The sequence below is a fragment of the Coturnix japonica genome, chromosome 2 (assembly GCF_001577835.2).
Source record: "Coturnix japonica isolate 7356 chromosome 2, Coturnix japonica 2.1, whole genome shotgun sequence".
NCBI classification, from domain to species: Eukaryota; Metazoa; Chordata; class Aves; order Galliformes; family Phasianidae; genus Coturnix; species Coturnix japonica.
In genome coordinates this window covers 94,134,683-94,160,815 of record NC_029517.1, presented here as the reverse complement: position 1 = coordinate 94,160,815, position 26,133 = coordinate 94,134,683, and the positions used below count along the sequence as shown (strand labels likewise).

General features: G+C 45.3%; 1 protein-coding gene across 2 annotated transcripts in view; it reads left to right on the top strand.

Annotated features, from left to right (window-relative positions):
- The first annotated feature begins 628 nt into the window (after nt 1-628).
- Nucleotides 629-26,133, top strand: part of KCTD1 (potassium channel tetramerization domain containing 1) — a 63,692-nt gene continuing 38,187 nt past the window's right edge. Inside the window, exon 1 of one of the 2 annotated variants that reach the window (XM_015855479.2) lies at nt 629-2,643. In XM_015855479.2, coding sequence (XP_015710965.1) covers nt 778-2,643 — 1,866 coding nt within the window. In that variant the 5' untranslated portion in view covers nt 629-777. Of the gene's footprint in view, nt 2,644-17,127; nt 17,328-26,133 lie in introns of those variants that run through there. The other variant, XM_015855481.2, reaches the window with a different exon arrangement.

The window sequence follows — 26,133 nt, the reverse complement described above, 5'->3', positions numbered from 1 at the left end:
GAGGAGAGGAGAAGAGAGGAGAGGAGAGGAGAGGAGAGGAGAAGAGAGGAGAGGAGAGGAGAGGGGAAAAGAAAGGAAAAAGAACAGTTTTAAAAAAATAAACTAACAAAGTGGCTTTATCACTTGTATGACCTTAATACAGAATCGGGTTGGGAGGCTAATAGCAGCTGTGTCATTTTTAGCATTTACTGCAACAATAAAGGAAAAAGAAGATCTCCATTGAAAATGCACGCACTGCAAGCCCTGCAGTTCTGTGTCTCCTTGGGTGGGTCACTACGGCTCTTCAGAAGAGCTCGTTAGGGAAACAGCATGATAACATCATATAATTGTAGATTCATAAGTTGGTTTAGGCTGGAAGGGACCTTAACGACCATCCCGTTTCAGCTCCTGCCCTTAGCGGTCTTTCTGCTCTGCGTTTTCGGCATCCCCGTCTTTGGGAGCTCTTGGAGACTTCGAGTCAGCGTTAGGTTGACAGAAAGACAAGCCGCCGGGGGACAGGCGCTTGTTTCCGACGGCTGTTTCCTCGCCCATCCCCTTCTGCGGACGGGGCGGCTTCGAGGTGAGCAGCCCGTTGCGTGCTCCCCGCATCCCCGTTCTCTCGCAGCCTCTCCCGACCCGCCCCGTCCGTTCCCCGCCGCCGCCACTGGGAGCGCGGCCCCTTTAAGAGCCCGGCTTTGCCTCCCGGTAGCTGAAGGTCATTAAACACAAAAGCGCTCCAGCGCTGCGGTCCAATATAGCGCATGCGCCCTGCCCGAGGACTGGCAGGGAGACGGCAATATGGCGAGAATGCCTGGCAGCGGCGGCGGCGGCGAATGGAGCGGCGGCGGCGGTGGAGGGGGAGGCGGCGGCGGCGGGTACGGCGCGGGGGAGCGGCCGCCGGGCCGCGGGCGAGGAGCCCCCCGGCCGCATCGCTACTGCAGCGCTGGGGAGGAAGAGGAGGGCGAGGAGGAGGATGAGATCCAGGAGGTGCAGATAACGGGGGACGAGGAGGAGGAGGACGGAGCCGATGGGGGGCTGCTGCTGGACGAGGAGGAGGAGGAGGAGGAAGAGGAGATGGGTCTGGACTGGGACGGCGAGGAGGAGCCCGAGCCCGTGCCGCCCGCCCCGGGCCGTACGCCGAGCGGCGGCGGCGGCGGCGGCGTCGTCGGGGCAGCCCCGGGGGGAACCGCGGCGACAGCCCCGGGGGGCGGCGGCGTTGGCCCCGGGGGTGCGGCGGAGGACTCGGAGCTGGAGGCGGCTCTGCTGCTGCAGCGGCCCGAGCGGGCGCAGCTGAGCGAGAACACGCGGCTGGCCACCCGCTACGCCGTGCGCATCTTCCGCGAGTACCTGAGCGAGAAGGCGCAGAGCCCCGACTTCGAGACCATGGACAAGGGGGCGCTGTGCCGGGTGCTGCGCTCCTTCTACGCCGAGGCGCGCTCCAAGAGCGGACAGCTCTACTCCAAGTCGTCCCTCATCAGCATCCGCAGCTCCCTCAACCGCTACCTCAACGAGCCGCCCTACTGCCGCACCCTCGACCTCACCAAGGACCCCGAGCTGCGAGCCGCCAACCTGACGCTGGCCGCCGTCATCCGCAAGCTGGAGGAGAAGGGCGCGGGGCCGGTGGTGCAGAAGCAGGCCATCGCCCGCGCCGACCTCCGCAAGCTCTACACCTGCAGCGTCTTCAGCACTCAGAGCCCCTTCGGGCTCCTCAATAAGGTCTGGTTCGAGACCTGCATGTATTTCTGCACGCGGGGCCGGGAGAACCAGCGGGAGCTGGAGGAGGACTCCTTTGGACTGGCGGTGGATGAGGACGGCCGCAAGTTTGTCTACATCAAGGCGCTGGGGCCCTACCACAAGTCACGCTCGTCCTCCTGGAGCAAGAAGCGGGCGGAGAGCAGTGACGAGGAGAACCTGCCTCGCATGTACGAGACCGGCACCGAGTTCTGCCCCTACGCCAGCTTTGTCAAGTACCTCTCCAAACGCAACCCCCTGTGCAAGGCCTTCTTCCAGCGCCCGCGGGACCACTGCAGTGAGGGCGACGTCACCTGGTACGAGAACAAGGCCATCGGCAAGAACCTGCTGGGCACCCGCATGCAGATGCTCTCCAAGGCGGCCAAGCTCTCCAAGACCTACACCAACCACTGCATCGGCGCCGTCTCCATCGCCACCCTCAACAGCATCGCCGGCATCGGCACCAAGCTGGGGGGACCGCCTCTGCCACCCCATCACCACCCCATTCCCCACCACCACCACCACCACCACCTCCTCCACCACCCCGCTGGCGGGGCCTGCTACGCCTCCGCCGCCCTCAATGGTGGGCTGAGGCCCCAGCCGCCCACCGCCAACCCCTACGTGCTGCCCAAAGACGGCGACGCCGCACCGGTGAAGGCAGAAGTGGCCGCAGTGGCCCCAGCCAAGCGGGCCCTCTACGAGGCCGTGTTCCCAGCAGGGGCCGTGGCTGGCGGTGAGGCCTGCGGGCCTTCTGCCTCCCCCAAAAGACTGTGCTGCCGCCCCGCCGAGCCCCCAGACGCCGCCGCTGTGCCTGCCTTGGTGGTGGTCTCAGTGAAACACGACCCCCTGCCTCACCTCCTGCCCGAAGCCAACGGGCACAGAAGCACCACCTCACCCACTGTAGTATCACCTGCTCTTGTTTCCCCCACACAGGTAACCGGAAAAAGGAGGAAAAAAAAAAAGAGAATAAGGCAAGCTGGCGACCCCATCCACGCACTGCTGCTTGCCTCCCTTCCCCTCTGTTTTACTTTCTTTCCCTCCTTATTTTTTCTTCCCCCCCCCACCCCCTCCTTTTTGCGGAAGATTTGAGTTCTGAGTTCTGAAAGTCGGGCCAAAGTAGTAGATAAGGGCGTCTGATATCATTAGTGTGTGTGGTGTTCTTGATGTGCTAATGAACTATTTGAATAACCTCAAATGCAGGAAACAGCCAGGAGAATACTCAATTACACACTAGTAATGAGGGTGTAATTTTAAACTTCAGAAGTTAACAAGAGGGTTAATATGGCAATTGCATTCATCTTGTATTTGTTTATTTAAAATAGCTCTGTTTCCTGGCAGTGATCCTCTTTTTTTTTTTTTTTTTCTTCCCCCCCCCCCCCCCTTTTTTTTTATGAGGCAAATTGACTTGAGTTGCATTAGTTGCCATAGTGGCCAAATATACAGCAGCGCACAATGAGGCGGAGCTGAGCTGCAGAACCAGGCCCAGTTCTGCCTGCATGCCCACCACCTGCTGCCTGGCCCATGCACTGCCCTGTCGTAGGGTTTTTGGTCACAGGAGCTACTGGGCTTCAGTTGGAGCCTCGCTACACTTTTACCCTTTGCTTTAAGTTTGGAAGTCATTCCTGCTCTGTCTATAAGACCTCGGCACCAACGTCATGCCCAATACAGTCTCATGTTTCAGACCATAACCTCATTGCTCACTGCCCTGTGTGACTCCCACCCCCACGACGCCCAATAACAGCGGTCGGGTCGCAGCCCGTTGTGGGTGAGCACAGCTCTCCGACATGCCTGAGCTGCTCCCAAGTGGAAATACCAGTTCTGGACCGAGTGACCCCATCGAGGGCTTTCAGCTCCTTGGCCACCTCGGGGCTGGCTAGGGGAGAGGCCCGGGAATGCCTGCATAAGCATCCATGGTCTTTAGAATACCAATGCCCCCCCCTTTCTGGTATGTTCTTTGACCTAGTCAGTGGGGTTTGATCTCCTGGTGTCTGTGAATGGCTGGGAGGCTTGGCTGTGTGCAGACAGAGCTTTTGTTCTGGCTCATTATTTCAGGTATCAGCTAAAGCTTGTGGCTGAGTTTTAACCCTGCGCTCCTCGTTCACTTGTTTTTAACAACCTTGGGAGTAATTTTGAAACTCTCAGCACGGTGCTCAGGAAGGTTTTGCATGCAAGGACAGGGACCCGATGGGGAGAGCATCATGCACCCTCAACCTGTGCAGCAAGGAGGTGGGAGCCAAAGGCACTGGGCCTACAGCCTGGCCCACACCTCTCAACTCTGTAACCAGCTCATGTGAGAAAGGATCCACTTGTTGTGTAGCTGTTTTTGTGCTGTGTGACTCTACTAGTGGCTGGTGACTCAAGTTGTTCTATGGTTCTGTGACTGGGAGGAGGAGAGAAGTATCTCAAACAGGTGGTGGTGTGCACAGCTATGTGCTGTTTTCTTAACTGCAGCGGGGAAGAAAATGAGCAATCAGCGAGGCTACGAGACAGTGTGGGCTTCAGAAGTAATTATATGGAAATGTTCATCTCCATTCACAATTTAATGAGCTAAACAAGCTACCCAGCCACTTCTGTAGCTATATCTCGCCTTTGCTACAGAACTCATTAATTTAAGTCTTGAGGAGAGGGAAGCTTGTTTTTTTTTTGTTTTAATCACCAATTCTTCTCTTGTCGTTTTTAGCTTGTTTTAACTTATGTGCTTCTTCTGGGATGTGATAAAATCTTGTCTGTTCAATAGTTTCCTTGGGTAAATGTTAATGCTAGACTTTTTCTCCCTGGCTACCTTTTATACTAGATATAGTATAGTATAGATCAGGGCCCAAGGCATTTCCTGGGGAAATTAGTGGCTGGCTGGGTTTAATGGCCCACAGCACAGCCCCCAGTCATCGACTCTCCCAGCTGGTCATTAATCCCCAGGAAATGCCTTGGTTGCTTCATTATAAACAAAGACTTTCTGGGCCCTTTTACTGAATGCATCTTATCAAGCCATGTGGTGCTAAATTATGCAGTTGACAAATATCACCAATTCCCTGAAGTTAGTTGTGTGTGTTGGCAGTTATCCTTCCCGAGGGTACACACTGCTGTCCTATGTCCTGGTGTAACACCCTGCTCAATGAGTGGCAATGCGATGGACAGGCATCGGAGTGGGTTTAGCTGTGTGCATTCTTACAGCATCAGTACCTTGAGCAAGGTATGGAAAAGGTTAAGAGAAGGCACTAAGCCGGAGGTATTGAGTTTGCTCTGAGTAAGAGCTTCGAAGAATCTGAGCAGGGATGCTGCTTTTGCTCTTTTCTATTGTGGCGTTCATTAGTTTTAGCCCCAAGATGAGTTGTTAACACTTGGTTTGCAGGAGCCTCCCTCAGAGTTGGAAAAGGTGCTTTGAATGATCATCTTGATCCTTAGGTTGCAGCTGTGAGAGCTGCATTATGTAGCGTGCTTTAAGCACACTGTGCCATCATGGCACAACTTGCTTTTCAGTCCCCGTTTGCTCTGAAGTGTAGCAATTTTCTTGCCACTGACAGCAGTGTTTCAGCTCAAGTTGATGACAGAGGGATGTAATTTGGCTGTTGTTCATCTCTCGTGGTAGTGAAAGATGAACAATAGCTGAAGTTTTAAGCTTTTGATGCTGCAATGTGGTGGTAGCTGTTGAGATTTATAGGCCTGGTAGATGCTGAGCTTTCTACAGTAGTTATTCCCAAAAATAGGTCTAAGGAAATAGATCGGCTTCCGCTGTGGGTGAAGGGAGTCGTGGGTCGCTTCAGAATTATGCTGTCATGTTGGTCTGTAACTCAGTCTCTGACTGCTTGCGGAGAGTTTATCAGCTCTTAAATGACCAGATGTTCAGAGGATATCACAAGCACGGCCCATGCGCTTTTGTCTTGGGTGCTCTGGGGAATCCTTCAGTGTTATTTCTTGCTGGTTTAAACCCAGGGCTGGCTTTTTTGTTTGTTTTCTTTTGATTCTTTTGCTGCCTTCTACTTTCTTTGAAGGGCTTTCTTTGACCAGACCCAGAAATCTTGTTCTGACTGAAGGTTTCTCAAAAGAAAGCGGAACAGTATTACATGATGAAATGGTTAGAGAGAAACCACAAATAGTAGCAAATCAAAGCAAAAAAAAGTTAGTCTAGCTCTCATCATTCCTTTTTTTCCTTTTAGAGGTGGGTAACAGACTTTATCTTTGGTATGAGGATGTCCCATGTTTCCAAAAACTGCCACAAAAAAGTCACCTGTTGTTCATAGGATTTTACAGTGCTCTGACAAAAATTGTCATTAGGAGCTTCCCATGTGTAGAATAGGAGAACTCATCAGAAAGCATCAGGAATGTTTGCAGGAGCAATGCTATGAAGCGGGGCTTTATTTCTCTGTGGATAATAGGTGGACCAGTTCTCTATTTGAGCTCTATCTCAGCGGCTTAAAGGACAGCAGCTATTAAGACTGATGACTGCTAAATAGCTTGTTAATTCTTCTAAGAGTGTATCTGTTTATTTAGCTTCTGAGGTTAGTTTTGGTTACACCACTGTCTAGTCAGTGCCATCCCCTTTCATTGGCAGATTAGCAGAGCTTGCAAGATGTACTTCGTGTCTGTTCTAATAGGAACACTGATTTAAAATCTTGAAGTGAGGATACAAAGAGCTTAAAATTGCACCTGCCTTTGAGGCTGTTTGTTTCATAGTTGATTTTTATTTGTTATGTTTTTCTCGAAAGGAAAAAGTTTCTTCTAGTAGACTTATGTTTGTGGGAAGACACTAATTGTAGAAGGGATGTGTTATAGCTGCTGGTCATCAAAGCTGCTCTTAATTCCTGGGGAGGCAGGGGATGGAGAAGTAGATGAAACACGTATTGTCTCTAAACTCAGTGTCTTTAACAGTCTCCATAGCAAAACCTTGGCTATTGCTTTCTTCAGTGTTCAATCCATGTTGTTCCTTACTGTGAATTCTTCTAAAGGCCAGTCATTGAACAGAGCTGTTTTGTTGTTTTGTTTTGACGATGATAGGATATCCCAAACTATGCTCCTTGTAACCAGCGTGAGGTTGGGTAGGAAGTGACTGCTGGAGAAGCAGAAAAGAGATGAAACTCAGTGGCCACTGCAGGCTCTGGGGCTGTGTGTGCATTGGAGTGCGGGATGGGAGCTGATGCTTCTTCTCTTCCATCTTGAGGCAGCTGGTAGGGAGGACAGGGTGTGCTCCAAGGTGACCTGGGGTGAATTTCTCAGATGTGAGAATGGTGTTTTGTTGCACACATGTAGAATTTGGGTTTTGGAGCTTAAAGTCAAATACAGTTGCTGTGTCAACTTAGTTGCATCAACGTGATGTACGTAGCTATTTCAGACAGTGTTTTCTACCAGCAGCATGTAAATTTTTATAACGTTTTTACTCTATAGAAGTTAGACTCCTTTTAGTTATTTACGTCATGTGAAGGAATCAGAAACTTGCCTAGTCCAGCTTTGGGTGAGAAGAGTGCAGGAGATGATCCATTTCATGTAAGTCAAATGAACATGAGCTTTTACATACAATTAGAGGGAAGACAGCATCATTGAATCACAGCTGTATTTTGACACTCCCACAACCCTATAGAACCCCAAAAGAGTAAGTCAGTACTCTTCCTCTATGAGCATCAAAGGGGAACTGCGCAAACTTAAAGGCAGCAGTTGTTTTTTTTCTAACAAGAAAGTCTTCTGTGATTATCCTGTAAAAGATTTCCCATTGCCCACCGCTCTCCTGCTAGAGAGCAAGAGATCAGAAACTGTTTGGTCTAATTGGTGAGTCTGTGTGACAGCGAGCTGCCTTATTTCATGTGTGGTGTGGAAATAAATGAGTGCTTAAACCCTTTGAAACACACCACTACTGCACAAGCCATAGGCTGTAATTAAATTGAATGTGGGGTTGTATTGTCTTGTGCCCTTGGCTATAAACTTGATAACAGACCATGGTACACCCACTATTGTGTTAGAAGCTGGAACCTAATTAGCTATGTTGTAGATTTTCAGTCACTTTCCAAGCCCTTCTGTTCATCCCTTTCCCAGTGTCTTTTTTTTTTCCCCCCTTATTATTTTGCTTTTCTGTTTCCGAAGCAATAAAAGCACCCTGTTTTTCGAAGGAAATCATTGAGGGCATGTAGCCAAATATGTACGTGCAAGATAATTTTTTATCGTATTTTGGATTCAAGGGACAAGTGTTAGCGACTGCGTTCTATCAGATCTAGAAGAGATTTATTAATGCTGCGATAGTAAAATATATAATCACGTTTTCAGGGAATGCTTTGTAAGCCCCTCTCAGGCATTTAAGGGGGGGGAGGAGGAAAGGGATTGCAACTTCTCACAATACCTTGATCTGAAAGTAACGTTGAAAGACACGAGATTGAAGTCTGTTCTTGTTGTTATTTTGGGATTATCCACATAGAAAAATGGCTCTTCCAGGCTTTTAGAAATTCGCCTGCTTTCGCACTCAGCCAATTTTAGTGAGTTGATCTGAAAACCTTCAAACTTGCTAGGGACTTAATCCCTAATGAGGACAAGTGCTTTGATCTGTTCTTAGTGCCATTTTTAGTTTAGGAAATAAAGTTGCAGCACGCAGATGCAGCATGTACATTTCCAGTAAATTCTTCATTAATTGATATGCTTACTGATTACATGTGTCTGTACTCTTCTGTAGCTGGGGCAGATCATTTCAATTCTATCAAAGTACTCCATCTCCATCCCTCCTCCTTAAGCACACACACCAGTGTCTGGTGATGCTGTCATTTGTTTGAGTTCTGCTGTTTTTTATAGGGGGAGTGGGAGGCCGTGAAGTTGCAACTGTTGCGCTTGGAAGCTCTAATGAAGGGGCTGCAGCTCCTGGGCTGCCCTGTAAATTGGCACCTGTGTATGCTGTTGCTACTTTTGCATCTCTCTGCCAGAAGCATAGTGCATAAATGAATGACTTCTCTAAAACGCAGCTGTATTTTAAGCCCCTCTTTTGTGTGTCTGTGCGTGTCCATTTGTATGTTTCAAATTAAGGATTTCTGGAGAAGTTTAGAGGGTGATTTCTCAGTACCCTTCAGCTGAACCCTGAGTTGTTTCAAAGTACGCATATACGCACAAATGCATACATCTCTATACATAATGGATGTGTTTGCATATGCTGCTTTTGGTGCTGTTGATTTATTTCTGTGTGTTTCTATTATACTTCAAAAGTGGCAGGGAGTAGTCAGCGGGAGCAGGGAGGTGACCATCCCTCTGTACTCGGCTCTGGTGAGGCCGCACCTTGAGTACTGTGTTCAGTTTTGGGCCCCTCGCTGCAAGAAAGACATCAAGGCCCTGGAGACTGTTTAGAGAAGGGCAGTGATGATATGAAGGGTCTGAAGCACAGGTCTTATGGGGAGCAGCTGAGGGGGCTGGGATTGTTCAACCTGGAGAAGGAGTCTCAGGAGAGACATTATTCTCTGCAACTCCCTGAAAGGAGGTTACAGTGGGGTGGGATTCAGCTTCTTCTCCCAGGTAACAGCAATAGGAGAGCAGTAATGGTCTCAACCTCAGTGGAGATTCAGGTTGGATATTAGGAAAATTTCTCCTCAGAGAGAGCAGTGAGGCAGTGGCACAGGCTGCCCAGGGAGGTGGAAGGTTTACTGCCCTTGGAGGTGTTCAAGAACTGTGTGGATATGACATTGTGGGACATGGTTAATGGACGTGATGGGATGGGCTGATGGTTGGACTAAGTGATCTTAGTTGTCTTTTCCAATCTTAATGAATCTGTGATTCTGTTAAAGTCTGATACCATAGTCCTGACCTCTTTCTTGCTCTGATCTTGAGTTATTAGCTGTGAAGCCTGTGCCCACCTCATCCGTGTAAGCTCTTGTTTTACACCCACAAAACAAACTTGTGCACTGCTCGGTTAGTCTTTGTCTTGGCTGTCACAGTTGATAGCTAGAAGATTAATGTAGACCATGTTTGTTGCATCTGGGAGATGAGACTTTCTGTAGGCTTTTATCAAATTGATGTAGAAATGTGTTACCTTTTTTTCTGTAATTGTATTATCAGTTAATGGAATTGTCCCTACATCCAGTTTGGACCTGGTTTGCATTTCTACTCAATCGTTCAAAGTGTGTTTCGGTGGGAAGAAGAGATGTTGTAAGCACATGGGTTTGGATAAGCAACTGCTCAGTAAAGAAGCCTGTTAGTATCCCTATACTTTCTATTGCCTTTTAACATCAGTGGGTGACACAAAAATACACAGTAATCAGACAATTCCAGGACTGTGAGGGCTGGAAAAACACTTGTCCTTGCAGGCAGATGGAATGGTGCAAAGCTGTGTGGTCTCTGTAGAACAGGCTGATGGTGGTGGGATTAAGGTTTGAAAAACTTGAAGACTTGAAGCGTGTGTTTTTCAGCCATGGTTTAGGTGTCTTAGAAAAAAAGTCTGGAAAATCAGCTTGGGAAACTGTTTCCTCTGCAAAGCCCTGTGTGATGGTTTGCCTTTTACAACAAGGACACAACTTGAATTCAGAGCGGGGTTCTGCCTGCCTTTTAGCCATGTGATGCACTTCCAAAACTACCTGATTTCTGTTTTTATTTCTAGAAATCCTTGCAGGTTACCATTTAAAGGCATTGTTTTTGAAATGCACCTGTCAGCTGTTTTCAGAGAAAACATTGCAAGTCTTCTTGCTGCAGCTTAAGCAGGACCTGCATACTGATATTTCCTCTGACAGTATGTGAAGACCCAAGCTGCCCCCTTCCTTGTAGGATGTTGGGAAGTGCCAGAAGTGAGGCATGCCCCAAAGCATCAAGGAACAGCCATGTTCATTTTAACAGAGTTGTTAAAATATGAATCAAGTTAAAATGTGGTGACTCAGGTGGTATTAAATGTAGTGTGAATTACATCGTAATGCATTACATTGGTAAACTCAAGTAGCTCTACGCTGCCATGTGGATGGCCAAGAGTATCTGCGTGGCACAGAGGAAGAGGACTGAATACTTTTTTTCCTTTTCTTTTGTTTATGAGTTTATTTAAGTTTGCTGTGGTATTTGATAGAGAAGGATTCCTCCAGAAGTGGAATTTTAGCTGGTGTTTCCTTGCATATTGACTCGCAGACTGCTAATAAATATATTCAGGAGCATGAATAATAATAGCAGGCTCGATCACGGTGTGGGGTAGTGGTACAGCAGTGACTGCTGCAGTCATTTAACATAAATGGAGGCTGCCTGTTAGTTCTGTTCTAGAGAGGTGATGAAGCATCAGGTCAGATCCATAATATGTCCAAGTAAAGACAGAAGTGGCTAATGTATATAATATTAAATATTTAGGAAGTGATGTATATGAAATGTACGAGAGCTTCTCCAGAAGTAATGCCTCCTATTCTTTGATTCTTTGACGTTGGACCACAAAGTCAGAGGTGAATGTTGGTGGTATGACAGTAGAGGTTGAACCTTCCTACCAGTATTTAGTTTCATGTTGTTGCTGTGTGACAGATGGCAGCAGAGGGGCATTGTGACAGAATGGCATATGACATGGAAGTGCTTATGTAGCAAAGGTGAACTCCTTCATCTGCAAGAAATGGCACCTACTCTTTGATGCTTGTTGAATGCTTATGGAGACCAACCAATGGCTGTGAATACAGTGAGGCGGTGGGTAGTATATTTCAGCTGTGGCCATAGCCATGATGGGTCACCTCTACTGGAACAAATTTTTATAAGCGTGGCATGTAGACTCTTGTTTTTCACTGGAGAAAATACATGACAAATGGTGGTGACTATGTTGAGAAAGAGTGTTTTGTAGCTGAGATTTTTTTCTATCAAATAGTATTATTACTGTCTATGTATCTGTTGTAGTTTCCATGGAAATAAATAGGAGGCATTACTTTCAGAGCAGCCCATGGATATGTGAAATATACTTCTCAATACATAAATATTTCTGCTTATTTATATATAAACATATGTGTTTACATTCTTATATATACAAAACATGTATACATAACATAAATAACACAAATGTATTTAAATTATGTGCTGTAATAACATAGAATATATTCTCTCTCTCTCTCTCTGTATATATATATATGTATATGTATATGTATATATAGTAGTAGATTAGATTTCATAGGGCCTATGTCCACATTGTTTCTAAAGGAGAAAGCAAAGCAAACAAAAATTCCTTCCGTGCTGCTATTTGAGCAGTGACCGCGGAGCCCTACCCTGGGGACATGGGGCACCGGCAGGGAGGCAGCCTGTGGCTCCCTGAACCCCTGAGGGTTTTCCTCCAGAAACATAAACAAGTACTGTAGAGAAAACCTAAAGCATTCTCATTTTTTCTCCTATTATTTATAGAAAACAAAAAGCTCCAAAGCAAACATGCAGTCTGAAAAGTTTTTATTCACTATAATGGCAATTGTGCGATATAGTTGTTATCTGAGAGGGGGAGGAGAGCAGAGGTGAGTGCTCCAACCTACTCATAAATAAGCAAGTGGAGTTAAATAATGGATCCAGCTGGGGCAGAATTTGGGGACAAGGAAAAGAGCTGGAAATGGAGAACAAGAATGAGAAGGAAAGCAAGGTGAGAAGCCATTACCAACTACATTATAGTAACCCATCAGGTATGGACTCGATTTTATTCCGCTGGGTTTATTTGGATGGGTTGTAAAGGTGGTAAATAATATCTCTGAACTGGGGCTAGAACTAGAGGAGGAAATTGGGATTAAAAAATGTGTCCTTCCTAATACTAAATAACATGTGTAGAGGGCACTGTAGCAAGATTTGATCAAGGAGAAGATAGAGCCAGGGGAGCGGCAAAGAAGAATGGTTTGCTTTATTTGAAGTAGAAATGCTAGAGTAAAATGTAGAAATAGAGTAGAGGGGGAATAATCTTGGTTTTCTTCAACTTCCAAGTCAGTTACAAGAAGCTGAGTGTGACTTATTAAAGTACACTGTATTATTGCCTCTTATGGAAATCAATGCCTAAAGATTTTTTTTTTCTTTAACCTTAAAAAATGTCGTGTTTAAACTAGTGGTTGCCCTTAGAGTTCTGTTTCAAAGTAAGTGCTGGTTCTTGGGTATGTATCCCAAAAGAGATCCGCTGTCAGCACTGTGGTAACACGGCGTACAAGCATTGTGCTTGCTTTTATTCCTAATGGCCAATAAACTAGTTTCCTCAAGTTCCTTGAAATACTCCTTGTAGACTCAAGTGTCCAGATCAATTCCTCATTCACATCTTATTAAAGCTCAGTGAGGAAGTCAGGCAAACAGGGTTTTGATCAAAGCACTGTATAAACTGGTGATGTACCCCATTAATCTTTAAGCTTCTTCATATAATTCCTCAAGAGAGCCCCAATGGGTTTTCTCTCTCAAAGAAAACTTTCCCCCATCCAAACTGGTTCCTGCAATGAGGTTGGAGCATGTAGGTCCTCACTGGGACAGGAAGCAATGTGTAGGCAATGGCCTTGCTTCTCCTGTGCTTATCTGTCTTGTGGTTTTCTAATGAAATGCTAGCATTGTTCAGTCCTTGCGATGAATGGCTATCTACATCCAAAATTACTTGTGTATGCTGCTCTATTCTGTATGTTAATGCTCGTGTTCTCATTGTGCAGTCAGTTCATGGTATATATCACAGCTTTAAATGCTTCAGTGGTGTACTTAATCAAAATGTGTTGGTTTTGCCCCTAAAGAAACAATTGCAGGGTCCTAGCTCCAAGAAGGCAGGAATTTCTTGTTGGTTCTGTTGGGTGCTGGCTTTCAGCAAGTAATTATTTAGAAGTAGTTAAGCTGCTATCATACAGCAGTCCATTTTTTCTTAAACCTATTTTAAACTTTTATAGATCTTTTCAGATCTGTTATAGATCTCTTTGCAGATCTCTTTTCTATCAAGTTTCTGCTTGCGCATCTCAATGAGTAGAAGACCTCAGAACAATATTTACAGCATCTGCTTCTGTGCTTTATGTGTCTAACTGTAACAAGATACATAATCATGTGCTTTATTATAACTTTATTCAAAGAGAGGTTTTTATCTGCTCTGCTTATGGATAGCCATGGCAGGCAGATGCCTTGAGAACTACTGCAAATCAGCTGCATTGTTTCGAAGGCACTGTTGAATATGCTGTTTTTGTTGTGCAGTTTGAATAAAAGCTGTGTGTTTTGCTGTGGGGAAAATGAAGCCCACAAGAGATGGCCATCACAGCACAGAACCTCGTGGGAGCCAGTGGGACCATCCCCTAGGTGTGAGACTGTGCTTTGGGAGTTAGGGATGGAAGTGCTGGAGGTGACTGAGAAAGCTGATAAGAGATGTTAATCGGCACCACCAGCAATTTTAGCCCAAAGAAGGGTGGGGAAGGAAGTCCTCAGCCACAGCAATGGGAAGTTGTTAGCTGTTCTCTGCCCTCCTGAGGCCCCAGCTGGAGCAGTGCATCCAGGCCTGGGGCCTCCAGCACAAAGAGGACATGAAGTTGTTGAAGTGTGTCCAAAGGAGCACCAGGGTCATGAAGATCATCAAAGGGATGGAGCACTTCTTCTATGAAGGAAGGCAGAGGGAGCTGCATTTGTTCAGCTTGCACAAGAGAAGGCTTCAAAGAGTCCTCATAGCAGCTTTCCAGTACATGAAGGGAACTTTTAAACAAGAGGGAATCCAGTTTCTGATATGGTCTGAAAGTGAAAGGACAAGGGGAATGGCTTTCAGCTAGAAGAGGGGAGATTTATGTTGGATGTTAAGTACAAATTCTTTGCTCAGAGGGTGGTAAGGTATGGGCTCATGGGTGGCAGCCCTGCCCACAAAGGGAGAGACTGGATGGGTCCCTTCCAACCCAAACCATTCTATAACTCTTAAAGCAGTTTTCTTGTGACTTACATCAGTTAGGATCCTAGTGGATGAGTGTCCTCCCTCCTGGCAGAGGAATCCAGCACAAATGATGCTAATTGTCACCCTTGCTGGCAGTGAGGCTGGAAGGAGGGGCTGCCTCTGTCACCACTGTTGAGATCCCCTGTGGTGAGCTGGCTGTGGCTGTACCCCCACCACACTGCCATCAGTGGTGGCCTGCTGGGCTGGGAGCAGGAGCTAAAAGCAGTGGGCTCCTGCACCAATTTCAGTGGAAAAGCAAGACTAATGACCAAATTTGTTGTCTTCATGGTTTTTACTTGCCATGAAAAATAGCTGTTTGCTTCTCTGTCCTCCTGGCTTTACCATCTCCTCAATATAACTTCTCTGACTTTTACTGATGGCTTCTTGTGCCTAATCATTTCTTAATGAAGCAGGGGGCTATACTTTATTCTGTCCTGCAAAGGCTTCTTTTTGTCCCTCATTCTTGTTTTCCTTCCACTCTGTTTCCACTCCAGGCAAAAATTATTTCCAGCTGAGAAGGGCTGGATGCGTGTCATTCCGCAGCAGTTGTAAATGGCCCCACAGTTTTGCTCACAAACATCAGAACTCATTTTGCCTCTCTGCACATGCTGTTTTCTCACCTTGAGTGCATGTGAGGGAGGTCATTCAGGGCCGGACCCCAGGCTGGCTGTGCTCTCATCCCCAGGCCAGCGACCAGGAGCAGGTGTCTGTGGAGATTGGGAAATAAGCAAGGAGGGCATGCTTGTGATGTTCTCAGGTGCTTCTCATGTGGGTGCTATAGAAACATCAATTTTCCTCTGAGGTATAAATGACATTCATAATGAAAAGATCAGATCTTAACACAATAGTGTTTAGTCTGTGGGATGAACAGGACCCCTTTGCATTTTCTTCTCAATCTGTTTTGATGGGAATGTTGATTACAGACAAGGTAAACTTGTTTGCGCTTTGTTCATTAATAACAAACCATAAACTGGCCTGCCTCCCCTCCCCACAGGCAAGACACTTGAAGAGATGCCAGACAATTAAACTACTTAGGGCAGTAATTACAGTCAAATATACAACAAAAATAAAATCACTGCACAGGGTTTTGGTTTTTTTTATGCTTGGTTTTGTTCTCTCCATTTATTAAACTGCAACTCTTGCCTCACAACTGAACAGGAATGTCTCAGTCAGTGGTACTAAAGGACTGAAGTCCAGAGAAGCTGTGGTGCCCCATCCCTGGAGGCACTCAAGGCCAGGTTGGATGGGGCCTTGGGCAGCTGAGCTGCTGGGTGGCAGCCCTGCTGACGGCACAGGGTGGGACTGGGGGGGCTTTAAAGTCCCGTTCCATCCTAAACCATTCTATGAAGGTTCCTAAAGTGTGCAACAAGCTTACTTGGGTTCAGCTGGGCATTTAGCAACCTCATTGATGTTCTTATGGCAAATTCTTCACAGCACTGAAAATCTGCTTGTTTGAGGCATCGTGTTCAGTTTATAGGGCTGGCACCTCCCTGATGCTTAGCAAGGCTGTGATACCAATAGTCTTCTGAAGCTTTTCCTTTCTCACTGTCCTGATTCCTGTTGTACATTGCAGAGCATTCCTCAGTCTGCTGTGATACTGAGGAAGGGAAGGCTGGATTAGGCTGAGTCACTAAATTCTGACTTAGCTTCAAATATTTACTTGTACCTGGTGCATTTTAAAATTCCAAAATACGTGTCCACAAGCTTGATTTGCTATTGAGCCTATTTAATGAGCTGGCGTCCTGCAGCATTGTGTGCACCAGTTCAACGTATTTCAGTGAAATTCTTCGTGACTTCAGTATTCCAGATAAAGTGCACTTTAAAAAGAAAGAAATGGAGCTGTAATGAGATCCAGCTGGTGTACATAAACCTTTCACATTGCATTACATAATTAAGTTGGTAAGTAATGTATGGGGGAAAGTTCTTGTTGCTTATTCTTTTGTACTGGAGTTTTACAAGGCTGTATAAATACCCTAAGTATTTAATGGGGGAAAAGCAGGATTATAAGCAAACGGTAGAAGATGGATGGTACGACAATGTCATAAAACAAGTAAGCGGTATTACCCTTGTGGTATTTGGTATTAAATAACTGAAACTTGGCAGTGTGCTGTGCATTGACATTGCTCTCATAAGATCATTTTCTAATTGATCGCTTTGGTTAACATGATTGCTTTAAAGGTAAATTGGTTTATGCTGAACAATACCAGAGCGCAAATTCCCTCTGGTTTTGGCCGGCCTTTTTTATTCAGTGAAATCTACACCGCTGTGGTATTCAAAGCAGAGCATGAGCTCCTGGGCTTCTTACCATAACTTAACAACCTGTTCTGCTTTTAACAAACTGTAATTACAGAAACATAAACTACATCTTCATTTATTTCGACTGCAGAGCATGGGAGAGGAATGTGGGAAGGAATTCTTCGTACCGCTGTGAATTTAGTAGCCTACCTTGCAGTTGTTTCATAAACATCCTCGAAAGCTTCTGAAAATACTGAATGCGGAATGTGCCAAAAATGGTTAAAACTCCAGACTCTGTCCTCTGGCAGGCAAGCCCTGGCAAATCTTAGCTTGATGCTGCTGCCCTCGGCTGCCCTCCTTTGCAGAAGGCTTTTGCTCCCTTGCAGAGTCAGCAGAAGGCACCTGGGCTTCAGCAGCTGCGCCAAGCCCTGGTCAGTGGATTTCATGGGGCTGCCATTGTCACTGGGGATGGGCACTGCGCTGCCCAGCTGGTGACGGGGCATGCACAAGGCACGTGGTCAGCTCTGCCGGCGCTGCCTTAGGGCAGTGACCCCAGGGAGAGGATCGGTGAGCTGTTTGCTGAGTGACGGTGAGTCGGAGCCCCCAGCTATCCTCATTTAAAAAGGGTGGTCAGGCACGTATCATAGCAAATGTAAAGCTTAGGCTGTTGTTCTGGTGAGAAGTCTAATTTACCGTAATTGCCTTTTTTTTTTTCTTTTTTTTTAATAATGAGCTGATCCATTTAAGATGTCTCAATAACCATTACCCAGTTAAGATGATGGCTTAATTTGGAGCTGCTGTTACGAGTGTGGGCACGCTGGCCTCGAGCTGCTCGGGCTGGGCGCTGCGGTGTGATGCTTTAAGGCTGCAGAGAGTGACTTTTGAACTGTACAGGAACTTTCACTGACTTGCACGGGAGCTGTTCAATGAGAGGTGAAAGGAGCACTCAGGATATGAGTGAATACAAATATCTTCTGGTTTTGTGGGTTTGTAAGTTCCCATAAATCAGTCAGCAAGTTCCCAGTTGTTGTGACAACCGCATGTCCCGTGCTCGGGCACTGCAGTTGCCACAAACCCCAGCAAAGGCTGCAGTCAGCCCATAAGGAGCAGCAAGGCAGATGAGTGGCATTTAAAACACAGGGCACAGTCTGGCATATTTCTGCCTTGCTTTTTTCAGACTGTCAGTGCACCAGCAGACTCTTAGAACCATCCTCCTTTTCCTCCATGTCCCCTACCTTGCTGCTTAAATCAAGCAACTGAAATCCATAGAGGGATTTTCTGGGAGAAATGGGGTGAAAGCTTTTATGGGTTTGTTTGTAAGGATTTCATAGAATCACAGAATGGCTTCTATTGGAAGGGACCTTAAAGATCATCCAATTCCAACCTCCTGCTGTGGGCAAGCAGTAGATTAGACTCAGTATTTTGTACCGCTTGTTCTAAGGAAATGCTTGTGTTAATGAGCATCCACGGTGAAACATGGGAAAGAAATTAGTTAGAAAAGGAAGTGGGATGATCCGTGAGTCCCCGCTTTCCTGTGCCAGCTGCAGGAGCTTGGGTCCCTATGGGGCAGCAGTAAATCCAGCTGCTTTGTGACCTGCCCAGTGGGATCCCTGTCCAGGGACCCGGACCTACCCTGCTTGGCTCAAGACTGGGGGGATTGCAGTGCAGTCTGTATCGTGGATTCACTGATTAAACCTCATAGTTAGGAGACTGGACATACAGATGTTCTCTCCCTCTTTTGCATTACACAACAGTACAGACACCCAGACATCTGCGGGCTAGCAGATTTGATCTGTGTTCCTAAGGATTATGAAATTCTGGTTGTATATAAATTTGCTGTCTGAATTTGAAGCATGATTTATGAAGGGTGCCTTGCCTCTTGTAGCTAGCATGGCTTCCCTTTCTGTAGGATTGCTAGGCAGATGTTCTGACTTCTCCAGTATGCTGTCCTTAACATGGTTTTTCCTCATCTTCTGTGCTGCCTACTTACTTGCTGAAGCTGTTAGCTGATACGCAGTAAACTATATCTTCCTTAGCACTTGGGCCCAGTGCTGGCTGGATTACCAAGAATGCAGAGCAAGGCATGCATTTGTTTTGCACTGTTGAGGAGCTATCTGAAATACTTGGAAGCGTGTGGTGGTTCTTATTTTTGTTCCGTTTCTTCAATCCTCTGTTGTAAGTGCACTTTCTCTTGCTAATCTGCTGTCTGAAATACTCTTTGTTTAGGAAAGCAAGTCTATTTCTGTTGTAATCAGGGCTAAGAATTCAGCTGCAGGGTCACTCTGGCACTGCAGAGTTCACTGACCACGTTTTGCTGCTGGCAGTCCCAGCTTTGGCCCCTTTACACAGATCAATGCCAGGCTAACCCCATTTATTGCTACTACTGAATCAAAGCTCTGCTGCTCCTACTTAATTTAGCTCAAAATAGACATAATGCAAACAAGCATCAGCATGGCAAAAGAGCGAGAAGAAGAGGAGGAAGAAAAAGGCATGCAGTTTGTTTGGGTTTTGATTTGTTGTTTCTGAACTGAAGATGCCAAATGGTGCCAGGATTCAGATGGGAGGAATTAGTTTTCACTGTATTATTAGACTCTTTATAAAAAATAATAGTCATCATGGATTCTGATCTGTGCTGTCTGGTTGTCTTCCGTTTCCTTTTTGTGTTTAAGAATCTCTTCCAATATAACAGCTACTGCTTCAGCTTAGGCACACATTCTGATTTCTTCTGGGTTTTGTAGTCCCACTGATGTTGCTCCTGGTTTGCGTTGTCTTGGTCACATGAGGTTGGCCTTCATCCTTACTACTGCCTACCCATCACCAGTTACCTCTGCTTCAGCCTCAGGGAAACTTGCAGACTGGCTTGTGGTCAGGTGAAGTTACTGTTGGCAGGAGTGCTGTTCTTGGTGGAGCTACCTGATGTTGAGCCTTTTGTGAGTTCCAACGTGGTGAGGTGGGTTATGAGGTTTTGTTTAAGTGAATGCGGCAGGTAACACTGCTGTGTCTGTCATACGTTGTGACTGCACTGTAATTTTTCTTCTGTAGCTGTGGCACACCTCAATCTGAGAAAACATTGGGATCCTGAGGACGTTACTTGGAGCTGAGATGACAGGACCTTTATGGCGTGGTTGGCAACCTGCCACTGTTTCCAGCTAGGACTGGATTTATAAATTCCACTGCCACACCTCATTCCACACGGCTTTCAAATATGTGGAGTAAGGCACACACATACCCTCGCTGCTTGTTGTCTCCTGGGCTGCAGCCCTGCTCCCTCTGCAAGGCAACATGGATGGAAATCCTGAGATTTAGTGTTTTTGATAAACACAAAGAGATCCCATCCTTCCACTCCGCTCTTTCCCCGAACTCATCCCCTTCATTTCTGCAGCTCCAGGGCACCACTCAGCAGAAATCAAGTGTTCGGCGTGGGTATGTCTATAATGGGATTTAAGATGACAGCCATGAGACAAATCCATCATTTAGGAATTGTTGAAGTTAATTTCTGCCCCCTCTGCTACATGCTCATCACAGGTCTTCTGAAACTTTTCCTGTTTGCTCCAAGTGCTCTTACTTTTGTCATTACAATTCAGCTGTTCCTGAAGGCAAGCTTTTGTTCTGTGGAAGAGACCAAAGCAAAGCTGTTTTTTTGTGTTTCACCACCCTTCTCCACACTCTTGCAAATTAAATGCCTCCTCCTCCAGCCTACCCTTTTCTCTTCTGGCAGGGCTCTGTTGCCCCAACAAGGGAAGCTTTGTCTCCCCTCTCCCACTCCCAGCACGCGCTTGGCTTCCCCGTTGCCTTCACACACTTGGCTTCCTCATTACCTTCTGTTCTTGCCTCCTGGAGACCCTGCAGCCTCCCTTCTTTACTGGCCTGGTATGCTGGGACAGAGCTGCAGGTGTCCTGTATGATGTCTCTGGACACAGGGTGGGCAGCACATCGAGTCCTAGGCTTTCTGGCCTTTTCTCCAAGCTTACCCACTTCCAGAGAAAGTCCTTTGCAGGATTGTCCGCCAGATTTAATCTGAATCTGCTTTTTCAACACCTTGAGATGTGTCACTGTGTGACTGGCCCTTTATGAGATGTTAAGTCTTCCTGCTGTGATGCTTCCTTCCTCTTCTCAGGTGTCCATTGGAAGCTAGTGGTTTTATTTTGCTTTTTATTCTCATTAAGGCAGTACTTTTGTGAAGACCATCCCAAGTGTTGGCAGCCCACTTCATGGTGCACCTAATGAGCATTCTCCACACAAATTCTTGTTCCCTGTGTGCCTGGGAAAAGCCTCCAGTGGTGTTTCCTTGATAAATAAGGAGCAGGGTCTCAAAATCATTGTTTGTTGTGTGGTTTGCTTTTTCTTCTTCTTCTTCTTTTTTCTCTTTTTGTGGTTTTGTTTGTTTGGGTTTTGGTTGGTTGTTTTGTTTTAGGTGGAGGTAGGATTCTGTTCCTGCCTACTTTGAGTAGAAAATATTTTTCTTAAACCATTTTTCTTTTCCTTGGAAGTCAAACTGATTCTGCTGTATTAAGTCATTTAGATTTGATTGGAAATCAAACAAATCCTGATGTACGAGTGTTGCTTTGAAAGTAATGCCTCCGGTTTTACAGTGTTGGCCTGTGACATCTGAGGTGGATGTTGGTGCTCTGGCAGATGCTGAACCTTCCCACCAGTATCCTAATATCCACACAATATGTGTTATTGCCATGTGGTAAATGGCAGCAGAGGGGGAATCTGAAAATTGGCGTTTGATATGGAAATACATATGAAGCAGTGGTGTGTCGCTGAACTCCTTTGCGTGGAAAACATGGTACCAGATCTTAAGTTATCATGTCTTCTAAGCACATCATTATTATATACTCAAACTTTTCTCCTAAGTATCTTTAGACAGCCCCAGTCCTTGTGACTTGATCCTTCTCTGAAGGTTTTTGTTGTTGTTTTGGTTTAATTTTTTTTGTGTTGCAGAAGCCAGGTGTAGTTCAGAGTGGTTAATGTGGGCCTGAGCTGCTTATAGAGGATGTGTCCCCTTGTTAGCATGGTCTTACTACCTTGTACCACTGGTTATTACTGCTCAAGATGCTCATTGGAGTTGATTTCTGTGGCTCTTGTTAGGTGACGTGTTCCCCCTAGACAGATTAAAGAATTCTTCAGGTGTTGTTTTGAATGGGAACAATTTCACATTAACCTTACTGCCTCATCAGCGTTTAAATTAGGCTAACTAACCTCTTGGCAATGGCCAGCTTCTCCAAGATCTCAGTTACAGAATAACCTACCAAAAAGAGAAATTTCATACCTGAACTCTTTCCTCATGGGCTTGATCCAGTTCTTGCCAGTGGCAGTGTATGCCCTTAGGTCATCTGTTGTAGCTTCTCTATGTTTTAGAAATGAAGCAACTTTGTGTAATGTAAGCTTGGATTTTATGTTCTTGGTAAATCTGCTTGTTGCCTTTTTTTCTTTCTAGCTGTCCCAGAATCATCTCATTTGGTCATTCGGAAGAACACAGAAAAACTGCTGGCTTATATGACATAGTATATATGTCATATAGTATATATAACATATAGAATATATGACATGCTGTCTTTAGCACGAATTTGCTAATGTGTCTTTATTTCTTGCTTGTCAATTTGAAATGCATGTTGTGTGTTAGAGAAGTTAAAAGCTAATAGCTAGAGAAAGTTAAGGTAGGTATCTTTTGCTGAGTGACAGACATGGTCTTTAATGCTTCTTTAGACATACTCAGTTCTTTCTGTTGTCCAAGCACTGGCACTTCATGTGTTTGGTTTTATGCTTTGGTTATTACTAGACTCAGAAACAGCCCATGCAAAGTTAATGAATATTATATGACACTTTTCCTGATATTCTGAGGGTGTGTGTGTGTGGTCTATTGCTGTGTCAGACTAAGCAGAAGTCTTTTAATATGAAACTGCGAGTTTGCTGAGCTAGTTAGCAGAAACCCTTCTGTCTAAAACTAGTTAGCCAGCTGCTGCTTCATGAAGTTGGCAAATGCAATGATGGCTTCAGTGTGCATACAGCACATAGTTATATAGATTTGTGGTTAATCCACCCTTGTGGGCAAAAAACGCTAAAATTAGCTGGCAAATGGGTGTTTTTATCATATGAGCTACTATGAGTACTTGGAGGAATCCCTACAGGTCTGAAAACAATAATAATCAAAATTGTATTTCTTAGCCTTGGATCCAAAAGTATCTTTTACACATAATGGAATCAAATGAACCAAATCTAAAGTATGCTTTGTTCCTATGCCATATGGTTGCCGTCTTGCCAAGCATGCTTCTCTCCTCCTAGAGCAGGATCCTGTGTTCAACTCTCCTCAAATCCTGCCCTTCATACCGTGCGAAATAGTCACTGCTTGACCTGACAATTGTGTGGATACCATTCCTTTTCTCTTTTTGTCCCCATTTTCCCAATGTTTAAGAAAATTTAAAAACAAAACAAACAAACAAAAAAAAAAGAGGTAGAAGCAAACTAAAAAGTACTGCATTAATGAAGCCTTTTAAGTTTAATTGAGGACTTCAGACCTTTTCCACTAGCTGCCTCAAAGCATACCTCCTCCTATGACGGCTTTAACATCCCAAGAGCATCAGAGTTTTTCTATAGAGCAGAGGTAGGAAAGTATCTGGGTGGCCGAGGGCTGTTAACTCAGCTCCTGTATGCAGTGCTGTGTCCACAACCTGCTAGGATTGCTCTCGGGATACCTCAGCCGTCTTGTGTCACTTCGTGTATGTGCCTTCGACATAAGCCTGATTCCTCGCCCAGCACCTGTATGTTGTTATCCTGCCTGTCCCAAGGTATTAAGTAACCTACGTGTGTTTTGAAACAGCTAGTGATAAATAAGGCGATTTCTCTCATGATAGTGCTTGGACTTTTTCATTCTCCTGCTTATTATGAAATATGTAGGCTGATAATTTTAATGAGAGTTACGAGAGGAGAGAGAAACTTTTAGCCAGCGCTGGAAATGCATGGGATCATTTCAGAGCTGAGTAAACTCTCCTTATTACAATCTGCATTAACCAGGACTTCCGAAAAGCCCGTTCTTTCAGTAAGTTGGGTCTTTATCATTTCCTTCACCCTCTTAGTTGTCTCTGTCACTCTGACAGGTTTTTGTAGAGCATTTTGTTTTTGAGGTGGCACCACTGCTTTGCTCAGGTCAGCACTGGGATTGGAAATGGGAGAGAGGAAGAAAACCTTGCAACAACAGAGGACTCCTGAAGGCTGATCCTTTTTGGCTATAGGGTTGCATTTCATCCTCCTGGAGTGAAGAATGTATAATTTAGCATTGCAGTTTTCCACAGTATTTCTAATTCTGTAGCAGCTCAAACTCTAACTGTCAAACTTGCAATTTCGTTAACATCTTAATTGTAAATTAGATAATTACAGAGGTATTGTCTTAAAGCTCTTTCGTGTCCTTTTTTCCCTGCTGTGAGGTTATAGATGAAGCTATCTGTCTATTATATTGTCTAGTCTCGTAATTACTGAGTGGACACAGTGTCTTCGAAATTACAATTCAGACTGAGAATATTTTATTATTTGTTGCTGCAAGAAACATCTCCAGACTGCTTAGAGCTCAAGTGCATTACAGCATTTCGTAGGCACAGTTTTATTGGATTCTTAGGATTTGTCCCTTTCATATGGCAGGAAGAGCTAACAGAGGTGCTTTTTTTTTGTAGTTGTTTTTGTTTTTCCTTAAGGTGATTCCAGATGTAAAATTCTTCAGGCTATTAGAAGGTGGTTCTTCTGTTGCTGCTTGTTCAGTCTGTAGTAGATAATGTTCTGTTGATATGTCCAAAAATGCATCTTCTCCATAAGGGTCAGTATTATCTCTTTCTGCTCGCAGGCAAATTAATAAAACCAATTTTAAAAGTGCAAAGGAAAGCAGGCAGCTGGCTGATTCAAAGGGTGAGGCTATGTTTTTCATCACCACCCTTTCAAAGCCTCTCTGAATCAAAAGAACCATTGGATTGCGAAGGCAAGACCTATGCCACACCAGAAGCTCCCAGTTCAGCAATTTTCCCAGGGTAAAATTATAACTCATGTTTCCTCAGCACAGGCTGTAACTGGCAGCGTTCCTTCTACTTCTAAGGGTGAAATTGCTGGGGGGAGAACAGACATCTAATGTGCCTCTGGAAGTTTTACAATGGGTGTTAGCCTGGCTTTGTGAAAAGGGAGACGTTCCTCTGGAACATACCCAAGGGCAGGTGCTATTCAAACTGTAGTGTAAATTAACTTTAAATAAAGTAGTGTGGGCTTATTTCTGTTGGGGTTGTGAGTCAAATTTGCAGAAAAGGCCCATTTTTCAAATTCTGACAGTTAATGACAATCTTCCAGTTATCCCACTGTTGTCTGCATTCTTATGAGTCTTTAAAGTCTTCAGATATGACTGCAGTTCAAGATGTTAATCTTTGTTCATGTACTGCTGATAGGATCTTAACTCACATACAAAACAGCTGGATTTTAGCGATGCTTGTATTTTGGTGTTTCTTCTCACCAGGAGATTATTGGACAAATTGCAGACTCATGAAGAATGTAGCCAGTTGGTTTTTCTCCCTTCTCAAATTCTGACACCATCTTTAAGAAGTTGTTTAGCTTTGCATTCAAATGTACCTGCATGGTCTTGGCAAAGAGAAGCTCTTCCCTTTCTAAACACAGGAAGGAGCGTTGTGTTGCTTGGTTGTTTTTGTTTTGTTTTGTTTTTTCCCCTCTTGTGTTTTTTGTATGTAAGGATTCTTACAGTATGTGCTCAGAGTAAGTAGATGAAGGACCTGAGTGACATATGTATGAGTGAAATTATTTAGTCAGATTAACCTATGGAGTGTCCACTTGGGAGGAGTGGATGGCAGATTCATGTGCTCAGAGCTACTCCTTCCCACATCCTTTCCTGAGCTGAACTCTGCATACCACTCAGGTCCAAGGTGGCTGTGGTATGGCATCACTGCAGCAGGAGCTATTGGCTGCTTTATGCTGGGCTATTCCCAGCCTGGGGACAGCTGCTCAGACAGCTGTCTTTTCCAGAGAGGTGGTGAAAGCACCAGTGGAGTCCCAGGGCAGGTATCTTGTCTGCAAAGGCACTGGCAAACTACACCTCATGCAACCAGAATGAGGTGGTGCATGGCGTCTGTATCAAGAGTGCTGCTAGAACAGCTAAGGCCTTCTATGAAGGAGAACTGATCTGTCATCTGCCCTCTGCCAGAAGGTAAAACTTCTTTGTGTGCTTGCTTTCATACAGTTACGGGTAAATTCACCCTATTTCTGCTACCTGAGGTTTGATAGAGGTAAGAGAAATGAGTGACCTATTTTCCAGCTTTAAAGGAAAATAAATGAAGTTGTCCTCAGGGCAGTGGAAGCAAAGGCTTTTGTATCAGCTGGAGTGTTGTGGGCAGGGCTGCCAGACTGTG